General features: G+C 40.1%; 2 protein-coding genes across 2 annotated transcripts; one reads left to right on the forward strand and one right to left on the reverse strand.

Moving 5' to 3' along the window:
* Positions 1–1,949: 1,949 nt before the first annotated feature.
* On the forward strand, positions 1,950–17,964 carry hnrnpub (heterogeneous nuclear ribonucleoprotein Ub). Its single transcript, XM_014993684.2, has 14 exons — positions 1,950–2,558; positions 4,847–4,961; positions 8,925–9,004; positions 9,102–9,241; positions 10,010–10,109; positions 10,338–10,450; positions 10,803–11,066; positions 11,137–11,256; positions 11,337–11,465; positions 12,185–12,353; positions 12,432–12,725; positions 12,798–13,087; positions 13,176–13,313; positions 15,235–17,964. The coding sequence occupies exons 1-14, from the start codon at positions 2,108–2,110 to the stop codon at positions 15,283–15,285; spliced, it is 2,454 nt and encodes an 817-aa protein (XP_014849170.2). The 5' UTR covers positions 1,950–2,107; the 3' UTR covers positions 15,286–17,964.
* A 1,252-nt stretch (positions 17,965–19,216) lies between these two features.
* On the reverse strand, positions 19,217–23,881 carry lft1 (lefty1). The gene is made up of 4 exons (XM_014993667.2): positions 22,584–23,881; positions 21,820–22,066; positions 21,469–21,711; positions 19,217–20,883 (listed from the first exon to the last, which is right to left on the reverse strand). Exons 1-4 carry the CDS (start codon positions 22,852–22,854, stop codon positions 20,559–20,561), a joined length of 1,086 nt encoding a protein of 361 aa, XP_014849153.2. The 5' UTR covers positions 22,855–23,881; the 3' UTR covers positions 19,217–20,558.
* Between the last annotated feature and the right edge of the window lie 399 nt (positions 23,882–24,280).

The following is a 24,280-nucleotide window of genomic DNA, read 5'->3' on the forward strand; positions in this document are numbered from 1 at the left end:
TTAAAGTTAATTCAGGAAACACTTTTGTCATGTTCTTTCTACAGTATAAACCGAATGATGCCTCTGTTAATATCATGTGACACACTTTTTTCTGCCATATAGCAGTGGTCTGACTTTCAACAAATGGTCATAAAAATAGTTTTAAAGTAAAGACACTATGTGAACCACCTCGCCACAAGTAATGTTCACATACTGCACTGTATGCAAGTAAATGAGATTGCAATTGACTGAAAGATGTGCAGCAAGGCTTCAACTCCAGCTGAGGAAGGTTGGTGTCCTCCAACTTTTAAATGTCTCTGCTTTAACTCACCTGTGTCATATCATGAGATTATTAGCAGAACTGGAGAACTTGACTGCCATTTGATTCAAGTGTGTTGGACCAGGAGCATAGCTAAATGTTGCAGAGGAGCCCTGTTGTAGAGGGTCAGTGTGTTCCCGCAGCCACTCCATCAGATCAGAGGGGTGCTCAAATCTGAAAGGTCCTGATCCTCCAGTAAGTAAAATAACACCAGACCTCACTCAATCCATCAGTCACCCGCTCTGTCCTGTGTAGAAGCCAATGTCAGATGCTACAAATTCAATAAATTAGAATTGAAAGGGAATTTATTTCACTTAATTATATTCACTAGGTGAATATAACAAAGGCATATCAGAATATTTCACACATTGCACAAATATAATAAATCAGCAACATGACTGAGGAATTGGTGGGAGGGGGGGTGTCCCAGAAGCCCTATATGTCCATAAAAAAATAAGTTTTGAAAAGGTGTGGTGAGGTATTCCGTTTTCCACAGATAAAACATATTTGCCACTTCAGCACAAATACAGCGACAAACGTTCAGAGGATAAAACTACTAGACTCTGAACAAAACTCAGATGACTCGATTTCCACCAGCATTTAAACGCATCACTTACGTTCCCTGGAAGCTGAAATAAGTCTCAAAAATCCTCGTGCACTTGTAACCTGATCTGTACGTAAGTTTAGTTTTGTCTGTACGTATTTAATGATTTGTAGGTGTAGAAGGTTTGAATTTGTAATTATCAGATTTGTGAGGCTGAAGTTAAAGAAAATCTGTGTGTAGAATTGTAATGTTTATAGAAATTGTGTATGTGTGTACTTTTATTTTGTACTCACAATGTAATAGTTTGTGTGTTTTTGACCACATATTTAAAAGTACCTGGAGATACGTACAGTCTTTTTTTTAACAGTTCACAAATTATGTTTCACAGATATAACTATCCAAAGTTACACACAAAGCAGCTTACACGGATTACAAATCCAGTATTACTCACAGGTATTTTGAGACTATTTTCTCTCCATAGAATATTGGGGCTTACCTCAAAATTGTACTGTAATGCTTATTAAATAAACAGGCACAAAATAATATTTTTTTCAAAGTTGCCTTTCGTGTGGCAACTTTAAACTTTTTTTGTTTATTCTCTAGAGACCTATAGATTGTCTTTGATTTCTGAAGTCTTCAAAAGGCAATGGCCTATAGAATGATAATATGGCGTTTAAGTGGTTTTGAAATGTATTAGTTTGTTGCTGTTCTTGTGGTAATACTATTTTTCTTGCAAGTTACCCACCCCGCCCCCACCGAAAAAAAACGCGTTCTTGATTTGTCTAAAAGCTTCTTTGTTTTCAGAAAATATCCCCATTTATACATACCGTAATATAGTGTTTGTGTTCTGTGTTTACGATGTGACAGAAGGCGCGATATCTTCCTTCTGGTAAAATCCAACCAGAATTGATTGGATGTAATAAAAACATTATTAATTTGATGTTTTTTAAAACAATTATTTCTCTTTGTGTGGACCATATGTTGACTCGCTTTTTCCACATCAATCTATTTGCGAAAGGGTTGATCTCTTGTATAGAGAGCGACAGATAGTTGTATATCAAGCTGCGCTGCTCTCTGTGTAGTTACGGTAGTCTTCGCCTCCCTCCTCCTCATTCTGGCGCAGCCTCGGCACAGCTCTCTGCCGTTGAGATATTGGTTGTACAGCCGGTGACATTTGGCGTGGCTTTGAGCTACATTTATTAACTAAGGGCGACATATTATTTATTAATTACCGAATTTTAACCTTTTGTCGTTTCCCAATAAAAATGAGCACCATTAACGTGAAGAAGCTCAAAGTTAACGAGCTGAAGGACGAGCTGAAAAAGCGAAATCTCTCGGACAAGGGGCTGAAGGCCGAGCTGATGGATCGCCTGCAGGCCGCGCTGGACGAAGAGGCCCTCGCCGGGGACACCTCGGCGGCTCAGGAAGGCTCGGTAGATGATGGGTTCGACCAGTCTGTTGACCAAGAGGGAATGGGAGAAGAAGAGGAAGGCGAAGGTGAAGGCCCAGTAGAGGAGAGCATGGAAGCCAACGAGGAAGAAGCAGAGAATGAGGACGACGGCAACGGCGTCGCCGAGGACGAAGAAATGGGTGAGGGAGAAGACGGAGGGGACGGGGACGGGGACGAGGACGATGAAATGGATCCCATGCTGAAGGCGGATGTGGATGACATGGAAAAAATTGAAGATGGTGAGCCCGGAGACAACGCTGCAGAGGGTGAGTTACAGAGAGTTGCTCAGGAAAATGCCTGGTTGTATGGGCCGTGGTTGGATGCCGGTTTTTTTTTTTTTTTTTTTTTTTTTCTTCGATGAAGGGATGGGGCCGGTTAGATTCGAAAGCGTTCAGCGCTCAGCGTCCATGTTGAGTCACAGCGTGAGCCCCGCTAGGCCGCGGTCGACGCTAACACTTAGCAAGCTAGCATCCTTAGTTAGCTTATTTTATGGCGCGTAATATCTCGACGTGGCTGACGTTCCCAAAGCATAAGTTACGTTTTTTCTTTTTGGGTTGTGTTATCTAAAATATTTTACCAACGTTTAGACATTCAATGACTACCGAGAAATTAGTAACTGTTTACTACTTTTTGTTTCGTTTTCGGTAGGAGTTAGCATGCTAGTAAGCGTCATTCTCTTTGTGTCTGGCGGTAAGCTAAGCCTGTTAGCCATTTCAGAGATTCCCAACCATGATGTTTAGCAATAAATGAGAGCTTTGTGTTAAAATTAATGTGAATTGGCTTAATGTAGACTTAACTTATTTCACGTTGTTTGTGAAATAGACTTTCCTATTTCTGCTGGGTTGCCAACTTCTGCTCTTCTGAAGCGAGAGTCAGATTTACCTCCTTTTCTCGTACTGCCCATATTCGTCTCGCATTACTGTTTTTATTCCACACAATTTTTACTTTTATGTTGGATAATTATGAGTGTACTGCTTCTAAAGTGGCACACTTAAAGGTGTGCATGTGTAAAACTGCAGATCTATATGACTGGACAACCACTACTTGTTTTAAATGGAGCAAAGCTTATTAGTCTCCATCTGCTGTAAGGTGGTTTTTAAAGGCTTGGATATCAGGAATTAAACATCAAAGCTAAAACAAAATTATTTCCGAGTGTCTGAAGTGTCTGAATACTTTATAAAGTTAATGTAGAAGTTATGTAAAAGTGTGGTGCCACTCAGGCAGTATTGAAAATTTAAGTCAGTTTCCATACTTTTTTCAGTTTTCTAAAAGATAAAAACTTTATCAGAGTATTGGAAAAACCTTTTTATTCTGGTTAATAATTGGAGGACTCCCTATATTGACAAAACATCTTTTGGAAAACGTACTGATGCCATTAAATTCATTTAAGTAAAAAAAAGTAAAGAAAATTTCTGCTTTTTATTTTGAGATTTTAAACTAAATCAAAACTGAATCATCGAATGGTTTTATCGATCTATTTGTGGAATACTGTAATACTGATCATAGTTTTTAATGAGCTGTGCACAATATAGAGTAACCCAATACTGATCTTTTTGAATATTATAGAATTGAACAGATTAGTTTGTCCACATGTCAAAAACTTTACTCAATTAAAAGCCAACTTCAGTCTAATTTAAGTTTGTTAAAAAAGAAGAAAGAAACAGGAAAACTGGGTTTTATTATCGGTCTGTTTTTTAATAAGAGACTAACACATAAAACTGCCAGAATATTCTGGATTTTGGAGACGACACAAAAATTAAAAAACCTGGTTTTTAACTTTTGAGCAGATTCCTAGTCTGTGCACGAGTTGATTTTCATTCATAAATAAGCATGTTGTTTTATCTGCTTCCACTTTTGTGGCGTGTGTGTTCATCACACACTGGCCCCCACCTTTACTCCCAGAAGTTCGCAACCTTCTAACCAACCTCTCACACTCGACTTTGAATCAAACCGAGTTGGGAATTTCTGAAGTGGCTACCCTGAAGCTACGCTTCAAGAACAAAGCGACACCGAAACGTCTGGTTTCCGCGTTTCGTCTCGGGCGTGCAGAACACTGGATCACCAGAATCAGTTAGTTTAAAACACAAGGGAGGTAAGGTTAATCCAGATCTAGGTAGGTTTACTTGCATGATGCATTGATCCCTGATAACTGTAGACCCTCTTAAAATATAGAACACATTTTGTATTTTTATCCCCCCGCCCCCCTGTTTCTCAGGGTTATTCCTTAATTTATTTAGATTTTCTTTGTTTTTAACTTTCCAGCCCCAGTAAGCACCTCTCTTTATTGTCCATTTTGGACCAGTTTATGTCCTAAATACTACCTGGTCTTAAGAACTGTTACCAACTCATGACATATTGTGCTGTTTTTAAGTGTATCCCACGAGGCGTCGCCTCTTCTTAAAGCAATGCTGATTTACGTTGGACACAAGTGTAACTAATGAACGGGCTTTGTGGGCTCAAAACCCCCACTGCCAGTCCGACCTCTCTCTCTCTGTCTCAAAAAGAGAAAAAAAAAAGGAGCACCTCATTCTATATCTTTGTTCTATTTTCAAAGGGGATGCGGACAAAGACACGAATGCTGATCAGAAGAATAAGAAGGGTGTTAAGAGACGCCGGGAGGAACATGGAAGGGGCTACTTTGAGTTTATTGAAGAGAACAAATACAGCTGGTAAGGACGGGACAGAGCGAATATGGCCTTCGGCATCCCTGAAGCGCCATGCGTAGCTTTGTTGACTTGTATTGGCTTTAAGTGCCAATGCACTTCTCTAGCAAGAGGTCAGAATCCTCTAATTTTTGTTGTTGTTTTTTCTTTATTGAAAAGTATAACTACACAACTTCTTCCACACATGTATTTTGAGGGTTATCCCCTGACTTAAGCTGTAAAGAGCCTTACCGTTTACTGTCTTCCAGTGCCCACCTCACAAGTGTGTCTTGTCTTTTTTTGGGGGGAGGGGTCGAGGGGAGGGTGACTGCAGTTCTGTAGCAGAAGTGCATCTATATAACTTCTATGAATTTTCACATCTGTTCCTCATGCCACTTATTGTTTTTTATTTTTTAGAAAGCCCGTTGTGTCCTCAAGGTATTAGGAAGCTGCTGTCATAGATCCCAGTGAAAGTATCAGATGTATACCTTTAATTTAAAATTTTTAAATAAGTCAGGGTTTAGCTGAGAGGCGAGGGGATGAGGAGTCCACAGCTACAGGGCTAGCTCTCAAGGATGTAGGTCAGTTCCCACGGAGGAGCTCGCTATTGGTCGTCCATCGTTTTTTCCTCGCAGTAGTCTATTTTTGTTTTGATTTCACTGACTGTATGATGTTCAAATGCTATTTCTGTATCATATCCTGTTGTCAGTCCTCATGGTGTGGCTGCCTGTGTGAATGGGCGTGGCCTCTTTACCCCTCCTCCCTCATAGGTGACATCACGCATGGCCTGCATGTAAGGGTGTGAGTGTGTGTGTGTACATATACCTACTCTTCCTGGTCAGTGTATTTTCTTTTCTTATTGTTTTGTTTTCATTGCGCTGCTTCTGCAGTACACGGAAGGATCAACGGGCAAAAGTGAAAATACATCTGGAAACTTAAAAAAAAAAATTATTTTATTTTTATTGGATGTGAGGTCTTAGGGGGCGGGACTAAGAATTACAGCTAGCTTGTTTTTTTTTTTTGTTTGTTTGTTTTGTTTGCTATATGGTCGTCACCCTCAAACACAGTTGTGGAGATCTAAGTCATTGTGTTGAAAATGCAAATATAGACGCCTCCACTTTCTCCCCCATCACATGTTGACAATTCAGATCTGTTTGTGGGTGAATCTGATTTAAAAAAAAAAAAGAAAAAAAAACTCTGGTTATCAAGAAATCTAGAAACCGCAACACAGATTGAATTACTCCCTCTATTCCTACTACTGACTTGAACCATTTTATTGGTACTCCTGGTAAAGGTGTTACTCTACTCTGTAGAATCCTCCCCACCCCCACTAAATTTGAACCAGGTAAAACTAAAACCACCACTTTAGTTCTGAGTAAAACAGATTTACAGACTTAAGTTTTTGGCTTCTTGTTTGAGTCTGTATACTCCAGTTAACTCATTACTAAATTAGTTGACTATTATTTCAGTAGTCAATTCATCACGATTAATAGAGGAGCCATGTTGTGATGACTTCCTCAGGGTGGAGTTTCAGAAAGAACAGGAGTTTCTTAAAGAGACAGAGGCCCAATTTCAAGGAGTTAACAAATGGTATTTGATATTTATATAGTTTTTATACTAACTGAAGGTAACATAGTTACTTGATGGAGCATTAAAATGCACCATGTACCTAGAAAATGTATAATACTGCAACTTTAAAACAGGCTCACAGCTACAAAGCAGGGAGAACGAACAGCTTTGCCACATATCGATCTTTTTTCTCTCTCTCTCTCCCTGTATACATTTACTCAAGCTAAAGTTGGGACTTTTCTAAAAATGAGTGTTTGATGTTACTTTAAACATTTTTTGCATCTTTACCAGTGGTACCAACACACTTGGTTGTGTCTGTACATACAGGTGCTGGTCATAAAATTAGAATATTGTGATAAAGTTCATTATTTTCCATAATGTCATGATAAAAATTAATTTGTCATATATTTTAGATTCATTGCACACCAACTGAAATATTTCAGGTCTTTTATTGTTTTAATTTTGATGATTTTGGCAAACAGCTCATGAAAACCCAAAATCCCTGTCTCAAAAAATTAGAATATTATGAAAAGGTTCTTTGAACAAGCAATAAAAATAATCATCTGAATCAACAAAGTAACTCTAAACACCTGAAAAAGATTCCTGAGGCCTTTAAAAACTCCCAGCCTGGTTCATTACTCAAAACCGCAATCATGGGTCAGATTGCTGACCTGACTGCTGTCCAGAAGGCCATCACTGACATCCTCAAGCAAGAGGGTGAGAAACGGAAAGAAATTTCTGAACGAATCGGCTGTTTGCAGAGTGTTATATCAAGTCACCTCAGCGGGAAGTCAGTAGGAAGGAAAAAGTGTGGCAGAAAACGCTGCACAACGAGAAGAGGTGACCGGACCCTGAGGAAGATTGTGGAGAAGGGCCGATTCCAGACCTTGGGGGAAGCAGTGGACTGAGTCTGGAGTAGAAACATCCAGAGCCACTGTGCACAGGCGTGTGCAGGAAATGGGCTACAGGTGCCGCATTCCCCAGGTCAAAGGTCAAGCCACTTTTGAACCAGAAACAGCGGCAGAAGCGCCTGACCTGGGCTACAGAGAAGCAGCACTTTGGACCACTGTTGTTCAGTGGTCCAAAGTACTTTTTTCGGATGAAAGCAAACTTTGCATGTCATTCGGAAATCAAAGTGCCAGACTCTGGAGGAAGACTGGGGAGAAGGAAATGCCAAAATGCCAGAAGTCCAGTGTCAAGTACCCACAGTCAGTGATGGTCTGGGTGCCATGTCAGCTGCTGGTGTTGTTCCACTGGGTTTTATCAAGGGCAGGATCAACGCAGCAGCTATCAGAAGATTTTGGAGCACTTCATGCTTCCATCTGCTGAAAAGTTTTATGGAGATGAAAATTTAATTTGGTCTGGAATCGGCCCTTCTCCACAATCTTCCTCAGGGTCCGGTCACCTCTTCTCGTTGTGCAGCGTTTTCTGCCACACTTTTTCCTTCCTACTGACTTCCCACTGAGGTGCCTTGATATAACACTCTGCAAACAGCCGATTCGTTCAGAAATTTCTTTCCGTTTCTCACCCTCTTGCTTGAGGATGTCAGTGATGGCCTTCTGGACAGCAGTCAGGTCAGCAGTCTGACCCATGATTGCGGTTTTGAGTAATGAACCAGGCTGGGAGTTTTTAAAGGCCTCAGGAATCTTTTTCAGGTGTTTAGAGTTACTTTGTTGATTCAGATGATTATTTTTATTGCTCGTTCAGAGAACCTTTTCATAATATTCTAATTTTTTGAGACAGGGATTTTGGGTTTTCAAGAGCTGTTTGCCAAAATCATCAAAATTAAAACAATAAAAGACCTGAAATATTTCAGTTGGTGTGCAATGAATCTAAAATATATGACAATTTAATTTTTATCATGACATTATGGAAAATAATGAACTTTATCACAATATTCTAATTTTATGACCAGCACCTGTAAGTTCTTGAGCTAAAACCATTCTCAATCTGTCTAAATGGGTCAAAGAGTTGCAATCAGTGTGTAAATACACTCCCTGCACTAAAGCCAAGCATGACTGTTAGACATCTGGAGTTGTGGCTGTCTCCACAGCAGTCCAAAGGACACAAACACACTCAACTGAAAGCAAGATGGCCACCAATACTTTTGTCCATCAGCCTTGCTCAATAAGACCAGCTGCAGTGCTTTTTCTTTGTGTATTCTCCACATTTATTTTTTAGAATTCGCTGGATGCTCCAAGGTAAGTTACCTGTCCAGGTCTACAACACAGGCCACTGTCAGAAAAGGTTAAAGGCTCATTTTCCAGTTCATGTCCTTTTCTTGGCCCTCTCTCGTCTGGCTTCCCACTTTCTGTTCCCACCATCTCTCAGCAAGCGGTCCTGACTGCATCATGAAAATTCTTTGGAGCTGTGGTCAAGTTCCAGTCTTCTAATTGACTTGCTGCTCTCTTATTTCTCCAGTGCCTCTTTTAAGTCTCCCGTACCACCGCTGGAGGAAGAAGATGAAGAGTGTGATGAGACCAAGGTCTGCTTGGACACCTGTAGGTTTTCTCTTCTTTATCTCACCAATTCTCATTCAGCATGTAGATCAATTAACACATTTATAAATGGGGTTTGATTTGTTTTTGTCTGTTCTAGATAACTGTGACCTGCACTTTAAGGTGTCCCGTGACCGCTACAGTGCTTCATCGCTCATCATGGAGAGCTTTGCTTATCTGTGGTCTGGAGGAAAGGGAACCTATGGGGTGAACTCTGGCAAAGCTTGCTTTGAGATGAAGGTTCATAATTATCATTACCAACATTGTTCGTGTTTTTTCTCCCCCTCCCCCCCTTCCCTTTTTTGGGGTTTGTACACTTGAAATTTTTAAGCGTAATTAAGGTTTGGAAAGTGTTTTATTTCTGTATAAAATCATTGAAAGTGATGGATATTCAAACTCCACAGTTTGGTGCAATCTAACGTTTGATTAAAAGCCTAACTTTTTCAGTTGAAACCAGATATTTTTGTACAGCTAATAGACTTTTTCCTTGCTGTCTGAAGTTAAATCAGACCAAACATTTATTGTTTTAAGTTGGTTAGAATGAGCAAAACTATTTCTTTTATTCAATTATTTCTTCTTTTTTTTAGATTCCTTTTGTAACTTTCTTTATATATTGTGTTTAAGCATTTAATTTGAGCAGAAGGATTAAATATTCATTACATTGAATGAACAATTGAAATTGGGGGATTTAAAAAAAATTTTAAGTTACTGTTTGTTTCATTTTTTTTCTTAGACCAGTCAGGTGTGAAAGACATTTTAAAATATAATATTTTGTTATATTTTAAAATGTTGTCCCTTCTATGAAGAATATTATAACTCATTCTTTGTGATGAACTATGTTTTTATAATAGTGATTTGTAACCGTCTTTGGTTCATTTGGATTGTTTGTATCCCCAAAGTGGTGTGAGGAAAGTGTACGAACCCCGTTTCTTTTATTTATTTGTTCTCTTTTAAGACACCTGGCTGTGTGGTATGGCAAACTTGTAATTTTTGATTTTGTGACTCCAGCTCACAGAGAAGATTTCAGTGAAGCACATTTCCAGCAAGAACTTGGAAATCCATGATGTTCAGGTTGGATGGTCCTTGTCAACTGGGACGCTGCTGCTGGGTCAGTCCTGATTGGCTTGATTCAAAAGTTCTGTTTAGATTTTAATACTAATACAACTGGATGAAAGGCTGGCACTAACGGTCCCTTGTTGATTAATTTAATTACTTACTTTCTGTCCAGTGCTGCCAGTTGTCGCTAAATCAGGGAGAAACACCTTTAGTGGGTGTGAACACTGCCCTCTAGTGGTTTTCAAGCAACCATAATATAATTTTTTTTCTCACTCTTCAGGTGAGGAAGAGTTTTCCTATGGTTACTCCTGCAAAGGGAAGAAGACCACCAACTGTGTGACTGAAGACTTTGGGGAAACATATGAGGAGAACGACGTCATCTGTTGCCTCATTGTAAGACAACACTTCCAAGAATGTTTGGAATAAGTTGGAAATGTAAACATGATGTCGATGCACCATTTCATAATTCTCTAGAGGTGCACCAAGCAGAATTTTGTGGCCCATTTCCACTCCCAAAGCTTTGACCAAGTGATCATTTTAGCTAACTGTAAGATGAGCAAAAGATGAAAAAATATTATTCTGCCCTTCCTGTATCCATCAGTAGAATCAAAAGAAACAAGTGGTGTGTGACAAGTTTCTGCACATACTTGTCCAAATTTTGTCATCTAAAATGAAGGCCTTAAAATGTCTTAAATTAATTGGAAAAAAATGTTGGTGGTCATAAATCCGTTTTATTTCTGTATAGGACTTTGAGGGCGAGGAGTTGGTCCTGTCCTTCGCCAAGAACGGTGGGGAACCAGCCGTCGCTTTCAGGGTCCTCAAGGACTGCTTAAACGGCCAGGCCCTTTTCCCACATGTCATCTGTCGCAACTGCGCTGTGGAGTTTAACTTTGGCCAGATGGAGACGCCGTACTTCCCAACACCAGAGGGCTACACCTTCCTGCAGCAAATCCCTGTCAGCGAGCGAGTGAGGGGGCTGAAGGGACCCCAGACTAAGGCCGATTGCGAGGTCAGTACAGGACCCCGTCAGGGGAGGATTTACTCTGTTGGTTTGCATCTGACTGTCATCTTGTTTGTAGATCATCGTTATGGTTGGTCTGCCTGGCTCTGGCAAAACTACATGGGTCAAGAACCAAGTCCAGCAGAACCCTGGGAAATACTACATCCTGAGCAGTGACACCATTGTGGACAAGATGATGGTCAGTACTGTCAGAAATCCAATGCTGCCTCCAGACTTCACTTTGAGATTTTAATCACTGTTTGCCTCGTTCGACTGCAGATCAACAGTTTGAAACGCCAGTCCAAGGATATCACCAAGCTGAGTGCCATTTCCCAAAGAGCTCCACTGTTCCTGGGCAAATTCATTGAGATCGCTGCTCGCAAGAAGAGGAACTACATTCTGGATCATGTAAGTTGACTGGTCAGAGCTGGGCTGTCTGCTTATCCTTAAAGTTGAAGGCTTAAAAAGTCTTAAATTCATATTTAAAAAGTAAGTTGACCTTAAATACATTAATCACAGGTCATTTAGTTTTGTCTTTGCAGGACTATTTAATCTCATATTCTATGTGGGGATTTTTTCTTGCAAGATTTTTGAGGCTACCTTCTATCTAGTCTTCCAGCTAGCTATATCCTTTCTAGGTAGCTAGAAAAAGATAAAAGTATATTAGCAGTGAGTTCCCAGTAGCCTGAAAAGCTTTGCCAAGAGGGGAAAAACAAAAAACGTACTTTGACCCTTTCTAGCTAGCATTAGTTTAGCTCTCTATCTAGAGCAACTAGAAGGGGTATGCTTTCTAGTTAACTTATCTAAAAATCTTGAAAAAACTATAGCTTACTAGAGTGCCTACCAACTAACAAAATATAGTTTGCTAGCCAGCTATAGGATATGATCTAGCTAGTTATAGTTTTATTAGCTAGTTTCTAGATAGAAAGTGTATGCTTGCTAGCTAGCTTCTTTTTTGTATGTCATGGATAAATGCAAATTTATCACCAGTTGACTGGACAAAGTTCAGACATTTCTCTGGAGAAGTCTTAAATTTCATTCAGAGTTGTATTAAATTTTTAAATTTGAGTTTGTTAAACGTGCATAAATTAAAGGCGCAAATTAAAATTTTCTTCTCCTTTTTCCAGACTAACTTGTCCGCACCGGGCCAGAAGAGGAAGATGTGTCTGTTTGCTGGGTTCCAGCGCAAGGCTGTGGTCGTCTTCCCCACAGACGAGGAATACAAGATGAGGGTCCAGAAGAAGGTTGAGAGTGATGGCAAGGAAGTGCCTGAGCATGCACTGCTCAAAATGAAAGGTAAAACTCCTTCACCCACTTTTCATCTTAATAGCACCTCTTCCGTTCCTAACCGATCCCAATTGGTTGACCTTCCAGGGTTCTACGCCCTGCCGGAAGAAGGGGAGAGCTTCAACGAGGTGACGTATGCTGAGCTGCCAAAGGATGATGCCGCCAAGCTGCTGGAGCAGTACAAAGAGGAGAGCAAGACGGCCCTGCCTGCTGAGAAGAAACCCAACCAAGGGAGCACGACTCCAAAAAGAGGCGGCGGCGGAGGAGGAGGCCCTCGTGGCAGCGGCCGGGGAGGCAAGAATCAGTTCGGACGCAGTGGACAGGGACAAAGGGGCGGCGGCGGACGTGGAGGCTTCCAGAACAGAGGCAACTTCAGAGGAGGTAGGATCAGCCGGAATGGAGATGTTTGCTGGTTTTAGATGTCAGCTTACGGTGGTTTGTTGCTCTCCTTAGGCCCTGGCCCACGTGGCGGCTTCAACCGTCCTCCTCGCGGCTTTCTTCCTCCACCAGCCTTCAGGGGCGGCTTCCCCCGGCCCGGTAGCTTCGGCCGGGGTGGCGGCCCCATCCCCAGCCTGGCCGGATCCCCAAGAGGCGGCCCCATGAGGGGCGGCATGGGACTCCGAGGAGGGCCCATGAACCGTGGTGGCCAGATGAACAGAGGAGGTCAAATGAGCCGAGGGGGTCAGATGAACAGAGGTGGAGGCAACATGAACCGCAACGCCAACAGGGGGCCCCCTGCCCACGTAGGTGTCTTCCTCACAATGTTACCTTGTCGTTATCATGAGGCGGTTGTAGATGTGCTGACGATTTGCTCGTTCTCTCTCCCTCCAGTTCCAGCAGAGAGGAGGCGGCCGTGGAAACTTCGGGCAGAAGAACAGCAACTATGGCAACAACAGGAACAGCGGGGGCTTTGGCAACAGGAACGGCATGGACAAGGCTCAGGCCTTCAACCAGAGCTGGCAGCAAGGGGTCAGTGTTTCCAGCTTTGACGTCATGGTGGTGTTCAGTAGGGGATGCAACGATGAATCAGCCTTCATTCTGCAATCGGAAGATACTTTTAACAAAAAAATCCAATCTTATCCAGTGATCCCACCCTGCTAGGTCACTTCTCCTCAGGCATAGATACTAGTTACTCTGCTGCCAACTTGGTGACTTTGTTGCTATAGTTACAAACTTTTCAGACCAAAAATCATATTGACAAAGACAGAATGGGCTCTTTGCATGTCAGCTTCAGCATTTGGGGAAAAGCATTTCCAGTTTATTGAAAATGGCATTTTACACTAGCTGCTTGCAGGGCTTGGGCAAGGTAACAATTAATGATGTAGACCGATCTGAAGCCCCAACAAGTAAGCTGGAGAAAGGTTTTAAGATGTACGCCTCGTTATACATTCACAGATGGTATCTAAACATTTTAATCCATTCTAATGGACAATGATTTTACCTTATTTTGTATTTATTTTCAAGTACGTTATGTTTGTTCATAGTTATTATTGTCAGAGACCAAGTAACAGGGGAGGTTATGGTTTGGGCTTTTTGCTTCTGAAGCATGAGGAAGCACAACAAACCCCATAGCTTAACAGTAGAGCAGCTCTGGTGTCAGAGTTCAAGTTCAGTTCAAAGTTGTTGTGCTACATTGTTCTTTAAGGTCTCCGTGTTATTTTGTTTTATTACTTTTGCATGTTTCTTGTGAAGAGCTCAGATAGGACGGTGTTTACAGCAGTGTGTTCAGGTGGATCAGCTGCTCGGCTGTTTGGCTCTGGTCTGCTCACTCGTTCCCATAAACTCGCTCTTTCAGGCTGAATACAGAAGTGATTCCATGGAAATAACACAGGGACAGCTCCTTTATTTACCATCCGTCTCCCCCCGGTCGTTTTAGGCTGAAGAAGCTGATTCGGAGTGAAGTGAAGGCTGCAAACTTTGCTGTGCGGCGTTAGCTTTAACTAGTAGCGACGAATATTTACAAGCCACCATCTTCTTAATTCAGGATCGTTTGGAAATCCATGAAAACTTAAAAGTCCATTATATTAGGAAGACAACAATGTTCATAGTATTGCTTTATTTGTGTTTGAAATACGACTTTGTCTTTTCTAGCTGTCAGGGTAACTCAAAGCGGGAATAAGAACGCTGTATTTCACTCATGCACCACACACGCAAAGAGCCCATTAGAAAATCAGGCTTTTTAAAGTCAGTGAGGGGTTATAAATCTGCAGTCAGTGCACCCCCTAGTGTCCGGTCATGTTAGTACAGCTGGAGTTCTGTTCAAATGAAACGGCTGCTAAAAAGCACTTATTTCCCTTAAAGCTTTTCTTATTCCATCACATTTTATAAACAAACTTCAATGTGACAGATCAGAGTTTAATGTTGACTTTTCTTGGATCTCAACCATTCCCTTTTTGCTCTGACGTTTGAAGGTTGAACCTCTGCTCTCTACAGAACCATTGGGTCTATAAAGGACTGGGCAATATGGACTCAAAATTATATTGCAATATTTTGTGGTAATGACAAATTATTATTAAAAACAGTCTGTTTCTTACTTTTGTAGGTAATTGTATGGCTATAACTGCATTCATACTGTCACAAACACAAATCCTTCTCCTGAATAATACTCCCATTTGAAACGGGCATCTTCAGGGCACCACAAAATGAATCAAAGCTGAGAAAATGTACCTTAATATAGTGAATTGCTCTGCATTTTATATGGAGATGTCCAAGTAGTGGAATACATACAGTTTCCTTCCACTTCACAGCTACTTTGTGCTAATTTATCATGTGAAATACATTGTTTGTGTTTTTAATGCAACATTTTATTTTATTTATTTATTTATTTTCAGAAATGAAAGGAGCATTCTTTAGACTTGGTCCAGTTTTAACTCTAAACTTTGTTTTGCAGTTCTGGAACCAGAAACCTTGGAGCCAGCAGTACCAGCCTGGATATTACTAAGACAGTTGTTCTTATGGACTGGTGGCCGACACTGAGAACCCACCACTAGCCACGGAACATCCCCTCTCTCCCTCCCCCCTTCACTGTTTGACTTTGTTCCCCTAAAACCCACTTTTAAAGGTCGAAAACCCACCGACTTCCAAAACAGCGCGAGGCGATTTGATCTGGATCCAGAACATTCCACCAGAGGAGAGCAGGAAGCAGAAAACGTAATCAGAGCTTTATAAAGTCTATTTGATTGTGGGTTCTGTCTCATTCAGACACTGTTTGGGTATTTTTTTATTTTATTTTATTTCATTTGTTGTACATTTAAAAAAAAAAAAGTCCCCCCTGTTCAACCACTTTTAAAATGACATGCTTTTAGAAAAAATTGTTTGTAAAATCAGGAACAGGAAACAGAAGTGGGGTGATTTCTGATTTTTTTTTTTTTTTCATTTGTTCTTCAGGGTTGTGCATTTTATCTGTGCTGTGATTGCTTTGATTTGCTTTTTTATTACAAATTGTAAATATTTTTTTTCTCTGTAGCTTGTCAGACTGTAAGAAATGTGACGATTGACATAAACAGGAAAGCAGGACAGCTTCTATTAGTAGACTGTTCATGTCAGCGCTTTAATGTTCAACAGTTAAACAGACGATGGTAGATTAATGATTTTTTTTCTTTATTTGTTCCCACCATCAAACTTGTAATATCATAGACCTACAATAAACTACTTGTTTGCTTTTTTTACATTCATCCCGGCTTATGGCTTTCATTTATGTCAAAGGTGAGTAAATGACCTTTGAAGAAACAAAGCGAATCGTTAGCGTCGCATATTTCCGTTCTCTCGCTGTAAATAAATTTTAGAAAGTATTTCAGCTAAGCTGTTTTCAGGACAGTAAAGCCATTTTATACTCCATTATGCCTTTTTCTTTTTAAATTATATTTTGTGTGTATGTGTGCACTGAATCTTATGATGGCTTGTTGGGGCCATTATAGTTGGGAGAAAAATGCATTTCTACCAAAAACTCAATTTTTTTTTAGATCTAAAACATTGATAAGTCTTTAGACTTTCCTTGAAAAAACAAGGAAATTTCTGATTTCGAGAATTTGCTTCAAACTCATAAATTAGAAGATCTGAAAAATTTGCTAGGAAAAATTTTCCCTTTTTTTCTAGAAAATTTGAGATCGAAAAGTTACATTTTCTAGAAAATGAAATTTCTGAGTTTGAAAATTTGCTTGAAACTCTGAAATGTTGATTAATCTGACATTTTGTAGGAAAAAAATGTTTTACTTTTAAAACTTGAACTTGCTTTTTTTTTCTAGAAAACTTGAGATTCATCTCAATTTGAATGTTTTACCTGGAATTTTTTACTTTAAACTCAGAAATTAATTAAATAAATTCTAGCAAATTTTTGACTTTTCAAGCTCTGAAATTTCCATGTTTGTTCTTGGAACGTTCTTTCTGTTTTTTCCAGAGATTTACCATTATCTTTTCTTTTTTTTTTTCTATCTACAATGGCCCTGACCCCCGTCATAGACTCCACCTCATTCTCAGGATCTTTTCTCGGTTCTATCAGATGCTCCGTTACTGCAGTAGTCCTCTGAGACACGGCGAGCACTGAAGCACAAATAATCGCAAGTTCACACATTTTCCTTTTATTTTTTGATTCCAGTTCAGATTCACCAGCAAATCTAAAGGGCTCAACAGCATCACCAACAGTTTGTGAGCGCTTAAACCCGTTCATGTTGGTGACCCTGTGGCCTGGCAATAAGGGCAGCTCCCCCTCTCCATACCTAACCAGCTCATACTGTCTTTACACCCAACATCTCTTCTTGTTTTCATCCCCTCCCAGCTTGGACATGCTGTCAAATTAGCCCGGACTAATCCAGTGGTTTCCAGCTGTTTTTCTCTGATTGTTTTAGTCATGCATGAATGTTAACACTGTAACTAATTAAAGGTCATCCCTCCAACTTGACTGTAAATGCCTGGAGAGTTTGTACAGGTTACATACATGGAGCAGAATGCAAAATTTAAATTAATGGCTTGACTTTGGAAAAACAAACATTTTTTTTTATTGTTGCTGATTTTTCACTACTAAACCGACATTTTGAGACATTTCGAAATGTGTTCCTTTACATTTAATGGTTGTATTTTGATTTTTAAACTTAAAATTGTCTTTGTTTTTTTCTTTTTTTTGTCTTATGGAAAAAGACACTGGAATAAACTGATTTGGTTCAATACAGTTCCTCTTGAGAGCTTTTAATGCTCGATTGCTGTTGGAAAAAATTCCCACCACTCCGATCCAATTTTCCAGTACATCCTAACGAGTTCAATCAAGTTCAATCCCAATGTTCATACAAAAGAGACCGGTTTTTATCAGATTGGTTTTTTGACTTGATTATTTAATTTTTTGAAATTTTTCTCTTTTTTCCATCAAGCTATGGGTTTTGATAATTCATAGTGATTTCAGCATGCCCCAGGCACAGCTTGTATTTATTTGGATTTTGAATTCAAGTCAACTCTATGACAAAATGTTAGTCAGGCTTTGATTTTTTGTTTGTTTCATGATTATGAGAAGAAAGTTGTAATATTTAGAGAATGAAGTAGAAATTTTATGAATACTCCAACACAAAAAAAATAAATTTTAATGAGGAATGTGGAGCATTATGATTGAAATAAAAACCACTTTTTGAAAATATTTTTGTGCCATTTGTAATTTATATTTATAGAAATGTTTCTTAAAATATGATTTTATTTCTAAGCTAATTACCCAATTGGCCTCTTTTCACTATATTGGATCTGATTGGGGCTTGGCAGGTATAAAGGAATTGATCGGAATTTTGTTTTGGCAAACAAAAAAAAAGCTGAAAAGTGTGGTGTATATTTGTTACTGTGACACCTTAAATTAAAATTCTGAACCACAAACTTCCTTTAAAAGTGATCTAATTCTCCAGCTCAGTATAAAGGCTCTTGTTCTATGAAGACCTTGAAGGTTTGTTAGAGAACAACCAGCACCATGACCACCAGCAGACAGGTAAAATGTAAGAATTTTAATAGCTTTATTTTCATCTCGGTGTAAACAAAGCTACATTCTGAGTTGTGCATCTCACAAATCTCTATTCAATCCGTCATCTGAAAATGGACAGTATGAAACAACAGTAGACACATTTACCCATGATGATTAACGTCTCCTGTGGTCTTTGCTGCGCACAGTCGGATAATGGGGAAAAATGCAGTTGTCCCATCAGACTGTCAGTTCATGAAACCACACAAAAAAGGTAAAAAGCTCATGGCAATATTGCTCCTAGAGTTTTGGCGTGAATATGAGTGATGCCATACAAGATATTGTGAAGGAAAACAAACTAAATCCACCATCCCTATGATGAAACATGGTACCAGCAGCATCATACTGATTTGAGTTGGAAGAAAACCTGTAAGAGGATGAAGCAGAGGCTCAATGACCAGCAGGCGAATAAAGCATACTTATGTGTTGAGATGGCCTAGACAAAGTTCACCAAAAAATCATGTAATTCAGGATCTTTGTAAAGAATTAAAAGTTGATGTTCACAGACACCTCCATCCATCAAATATTACTGAACCTGGGTTATATTGAGAATTAAGTAAATTAGCTAGAAAATGCTAAATTAGCTAGAATTAGCTAGACCTCACAAATTACTTACCCAAAGAAAAATTAGCTAATTCGGCTAGAATGAGTAAATTAGCTAGAATTACCTAAATCTCAGTAATTATTGACCCAAAGAAGAATCAGCTAAATTAGCTAGCCAGTCCTCACAAATTACTTACCCAAAGACCAACTAACTAATTTAGCTAGAATGAGTAAATTAGCGAAATCTCATATTTTTTTGACCCAAAGATTAAGCTAAATTGACTAAATCAGTTAGAATTGGCTAAATCTCACAAATTAGTGACCCAGGCTGTGGCTGTAAAATAACAGAATGCTGCAAAACTAAGACAGGAGACTGCTGAGAGTCTTTGCTGTGTTGACCCTCATCAGCAGCAGATTAGTAAATGACAAGACCCCCCGCTCTGAGAGCAAACACTACATTAGGGGTTGACTGTGATGATCGACGTTTGGCCCGGTCTAAGGTCGATGAAAACTGCATAAAGAGCTCAGCGTCATGCCAATTGACTTTCAGTATGCGCCGGCAAAAACCTTTCCTTCCTTCATTCACATTGCAAATAAAGCATTACAAGCCGAGACGGGATAACATGAGTCATTAGGGAGATTATTTGCTTCCTGAAGGTGAAAGACGCAGGCAGCTGCAACCATGACGGCATTGGAATCCAATCATGAATGTGAATTGAGGCAGACAGATAAACCAGGACAGCAGGAGAATCGTGAGGAACAAATATTTTATTTTACAAACATAACCTCATTCATATTATATATATATATATATATATATTCAGCTATTTTTAACAAAAGGGATGCTTAACACAGAATCTGAATGATTGCACTAGAGTGAACACAACTCAGACAAATTCATATTTCAAAGAAACAATTCTTACAAAATCTATATAAGTGCTTGTGGACTGTGGAGGGAAATGGAGTTTACTGGCAGAGGTGAGTCATAATGTGTTGTATGTACGCCGTTACATTTACTTGAGCAACTTTCAGTGAAAAGATGTTTTAATTCTTACTTGAGTAATTTTATTTTGAAGTATTGCTACTCTTGAGTAAAAATTCTGGATAATCTACCCACAGAATGAAGAACAAGTTTGTTTTAACCAAAAATTCGCCAAACACAGACACACATCTGCAGTTTTTGTTAAAAATTTATATTGAAAGAAATTGATTCTGAATTTGTATTTTTTATTTTTTTCTGATTTTGCTATTTTGCAATGATGTTATTTCTATGAATAATTTTAATTTTGGTCCTTAAAATACCAAAATTTCCACAAAGCTTTATATTCTGATCCTTCTGATGATGTAATGTTAAAATACTAGATTATGTTTCAAACACTTAGAGCTGGAGTAGCATTTTTACTAAATACTCTTTTACTCTTGAGTAATTTCTTTACTTTTACTTGAATAAAAAGATGTTGAAGTAGTGCTACTCGTCCTTGAGTATAATTTTTGGCTACCCCACCCACCTCTGTTTGTTGGGGGAATAAAGCTCTCCATCCGAACGTCCATTTAAATAGAAAGTACTTGACAAGTTGGTTAAAAACATTAAATAAAACAATACCTAGCAAAAAAAAAACAAAAAAAAAAAACAACATTATAATTTCCCTGTAATTTTGCCCAAAAGTCCGTAACTACTGCTGCCTTCATACGACCGAGACGTTGTCCAGCATGCACGCACACCTTTCTACAATCATGTTGGGGAACTCGGCCACCTCTATTTCAGTGTAGTCTCCCTTTTTCACCAGGTACATGATGGGCAGCGGGGAGCTTTCTGACACCACGCACCGCCGCTCTCCGTAGCTGTAGTTGCGTTTGGGCTGCTTGCATCCTCCGGTGCACCTGAAGGCCTGGTAACCCGCCGGCTCGATGATCCAGTACTGTGTCCAGGTGAGCGTGCGGAAGTTGATGAAGTGCTGTTCTCTGCAGCAGGTGTCCTTATTCTGGTTCGCATCACAGTCGCCGCCGGAGCTGGAGGAGAAAAAACGAGGAAAGTTAGCTAACCGAGGCTAACAGACCTCAGACAGGGCGGGAGGGTGGTTGTTATGCTAAAGGGCTAAAAGGCCTTACATTTTTTATCTGCTACGAGCGCAGATTCTAATTATTAATAGAAGCTGTGACTAATGTAGTCAAAGAACGCCAATATAGTCAATGGATGCTAAAAAGAATGTGAATGTAAATGTGAATTGATAATAATTTAAGTAGTTGATATTTAAATATTAACTTTAAGTGCCTGATGCTGATTTTTTAGATAGGATGTGTCACATTGCAATTCTAAAGGACTCAAGGCCATGAATTGCACAGCTGCACTCCTGGTTTGGACACATTACAGCATTTTTTTTCTTTTTCTTTTAACATATTTACATCACGACTAAGAAATATAGTACTAGAAATGTAGAACTACAACTATTGACAATCTGATTTTATTATTCCTAAATTAAGCGTTTAGTGTCTCTCCAAACCAGAGCCAAATGGTAACAGGTAGGAAACAAAACAGATCACGCGGCCTCATTTTCACACTGACACGAGCAGATATCAAATAGCTCTCGCGCTCACCCGTACTCTTCCAGGTTGAGTGTGTAGAGGATGAGCTCGGGCTTTCCCAGGGCGTTATCAGTCTGCTCCTGGGTGGTAAAGCGCACACTCCTGGCCATCTCCGCGGCGTAGCTGCCGGGTCTCTCGCCCTCGATCCACACCTCGAGGTGCATGGGCGCCTTCTGCTGCTGCGTCTTGGACCAATAATGCACGGCCTGGGTGACATCAAAGCTCTTCCAGCCGGTCTCGTGAATTGGGATCAACCTGTGAAACACGATAAGGGCGATCAATTAAAAAAAAAAAAAAAAAAAAACTTTCGGAAGGAGAGTCTAAACTTTTTCTTTGTTGTGCTGCTTAGGCGCGTCTCCCTACCGCGAATCCACAAGGGAGGTCCTGTTGGAGCCGCTGGGCAGAACCTCCACCCAGTAGATGCTGACCCGGGCGTTGTTGACGGGCCGGTGGTTCTTCTTCTCCACGGTGTACCGTTTGTGGTGCGAGGCCCGCTGGTAGAGCTTCAGTTCCGCCATGGTCACCTCGCTGTTATCCGGGATCCTCGCCTCCATGTCGAACACCATACGAAGCCGGGTGGTGTCGGAGTACACGTACTCCCCGGAGATATCTAGAACAGCGAGAGCAAATTTGTGCGCTTTGGTCGGTTTAGTCGCGTTTGGATGTGCTACGGTGACGCAGTAGGGGGCGCCGGTGCCAGAAGGGAAACAGATGACGGAAATATTATTTTAGTTCACATTATGAGAATAAAGGAGAAAAAGTCATACTCTTACGAGAATAAAGACAGTATTATGAAAATAAAGTCATAATATTACGAGGATAAAGTCGTAATAATATGGGAATAAACTCATAATATTTTGAGAATGAAGTAGCTCTGCTAATACTACGACTTTATTCTCGTGTTATTTCGACTATTCTCGTACGACTTTATTCTGGTAATATTACTTCATTCTTGTCCGACTTTATTCTCGTAACTTGTTTTTTTTTCTTCTTGTCTCTATTTTCATAGTTCCGCCCCTGTTGCCAAAAATGAGTAGTTTGCGCAAAATTACGCACGAGAATCACAGTTAATGTATTTAACTAAATGACTTTAAAAAATAAAAACACCCACTCTCGTTGTGCGTTACCTGCATTGCCGGGAACCCCCCTCAGGATGCCCACCAGGCTGGGCAGAGATCTGCGTCTCCTCCGGCTGTGGTGCGTCTTCAGCATGGAGAGGTATTTGTTCTTGATGTGCGCCGGAACTACCAGATTCTCCAGGTCCCTCTTTTGGATTTTGGGAACTTCATCCAGGCCGAGCTTTTGCAGTAGCGCGTCCTTCATATCCTCATGCGTAAACGCGCCGCTGGGAACCAGGAACGCGGCGCACAGGACGCAAAAAGCGCGGAGGAAATACATGATGAGACTTTTTAGACAGCGCGACACCAAAGCACAAGTCACTGAACAGAAGCACGGCTTGTCCGTGACACTTCACCGGCCCCCCTTTATATCGCCGCGGCCCTCCCAGTCGGTTCTCACTTTGTCGATGGGGGCGGGGGCCCCATCTTATCAGAACAAAGGTGCGACAATACAGCCCCATCTTAAACAGGATATCTAAGTGGCCATACTTCAAACAGAGACCATTACCTAGACTTGAGTGCCATGCACAATGTGGAGGCGTGTATTCACCAGAGCTGCACTAAAAATATGTTTAACCTCCATATATGACATTTATCCTGGAAACAAAAGAGCTACTTAAAAGATTTCATGCATTTTGTGGGACTGTTATAAAAACATAGCTCCTGGGATCGTTGTGTTGTCTTTTCACGAGTCTCTAGAAACAAAAATACCCATTTGGAGATTTTTTAAAATGACAGAGGCGCTCCCAGGCAGAATTCATTTGGGGCCTTGTACCTCATTTTAACTGACTTACAACTAGAATATTTTTACTCTGAAAACATGTTTTTACCCTCTTACTATTCATAGACATATAATTATCTGAGTATTATTATTGGTCAATGAATTTGCTTGTCCTGCTATTAGAGTCAGTTTGTAACAATTCTGTTTTTATGTAATATTATTTATTTGTTGGTTCTTTAGCAGGCATATGAACACCACAATATGTTTTTAATGACATGTTTCTGATCATTAAGTGATGTATTACACTGATATAAAGGGGGTCAGATTAAAGAAGCGTTCACTTCTCCCTACTCCCTCTCAAACAGTAACAAAAGTGGTAATTAGCTCATTATTTTTTGTTCTTTCATCTTTTCAGGTTCACTTTCTCAGATATTTATTTTAAACTATTTTATGTATTCATTTTTAAAATTATTTTTACTCATTGTTTTTTTAGGCCTTTGTAGCCCTTTGAGATCTCAAAATATAAAGGACATTGTAAATAAAATCTGTTATTATTATTATTATTATTACAAAGTAGCTGCTTTGTATACTTATATCTTTGGATATGAGCATGCCATTAAATATATATTGTTTTAAATTATCCAGATCGAGTGGTTATTAAAATGTGAATGTTTTTGACTATATTGTTTCGGCTATAAAATTAACCATCCTTTTTTAGAGTTTGCAACTTGAATTTCTACAAAATGATCCTTCAAGTTGTGTGTTCCCTGCACATGTTCCCCCGCCCCCCCCCCCCCCCAGACAGACAGACAGACAGACTCTTGACCCTGAAGTGCCCTCTCCTCGGCGGCCCACGCTCTCCACGCGTACATTCCACCGCACGACGTCAGCCCGGGTCGGTCTGGCAGGAGCCCGTCGCTCAGCGGGGCCTTGCTGTTGTCTGGGTTGCCAGTTTTGTCCAGCAGAGGCTTCATGGTGGGGCGTT

Source organism: Poecilia mexicana, unplaced genomic scaffold (genome assembly GCF_051168715.1).
Source record: "Poecilia mexicana isolate PSO_F unplaced genomic scaffold, ASM5116871v1 scaffold_21, whole genome shotgun sequence".
Taxonomy (NCBI): Eukaryota; Metazoa; Chordata; class Actinopteri; order Cyprinodontiformes; family Poeciliidae; genus Poecilia; species Poecilia mexicana.

Bases quoted from the DNA above. Each gene is read 5' to 3' on its own strand.
- lft1 (XM_014993667.2), bottom strand. From the start codon at position 22,854: ATGTATTTCCTCCGCGCTTTTTGCGTCCTGTGCGCCGCGTTCCTGGTT. The intron at 22,067-22,583 runs GTAACGCACAAC...TCGCTGTTCTAG, and splicing joins GGGGGTTCCCGGCAATGCAG to ATATCTCCGGGGAGTACGTG. The intron at 20,884-21,468 runs GTGAGCGCGAGA...TTTCTCCTCCAG, and splicing joins CTCAACCTGGAAGAGTACGG to CTCCGGCGGCGACTGTGATG.
- hnrnpub (XM_014993684.2), top strand. From the start codon at position 2,108: ATGAGCACCATTAACGTGAAGAAGCTCAAAGTTAACGAGCTGAAGGAC. The intron at 4,962-8,924 runs GTAAGGACGGGA...TTATTTCTCCAG, and splicing joins GAAGAGAACAAATACAGCTG to TGCCTCTTTTAAGTCTCCCG. The intron at 10,110-10,337 runs GTCAGTCCTGAT...CTCACTCTTCAG, and splicing joins AACTGGGACGCTGCTGCTGG to GTGAGGAAGAGTTTTCCTAT.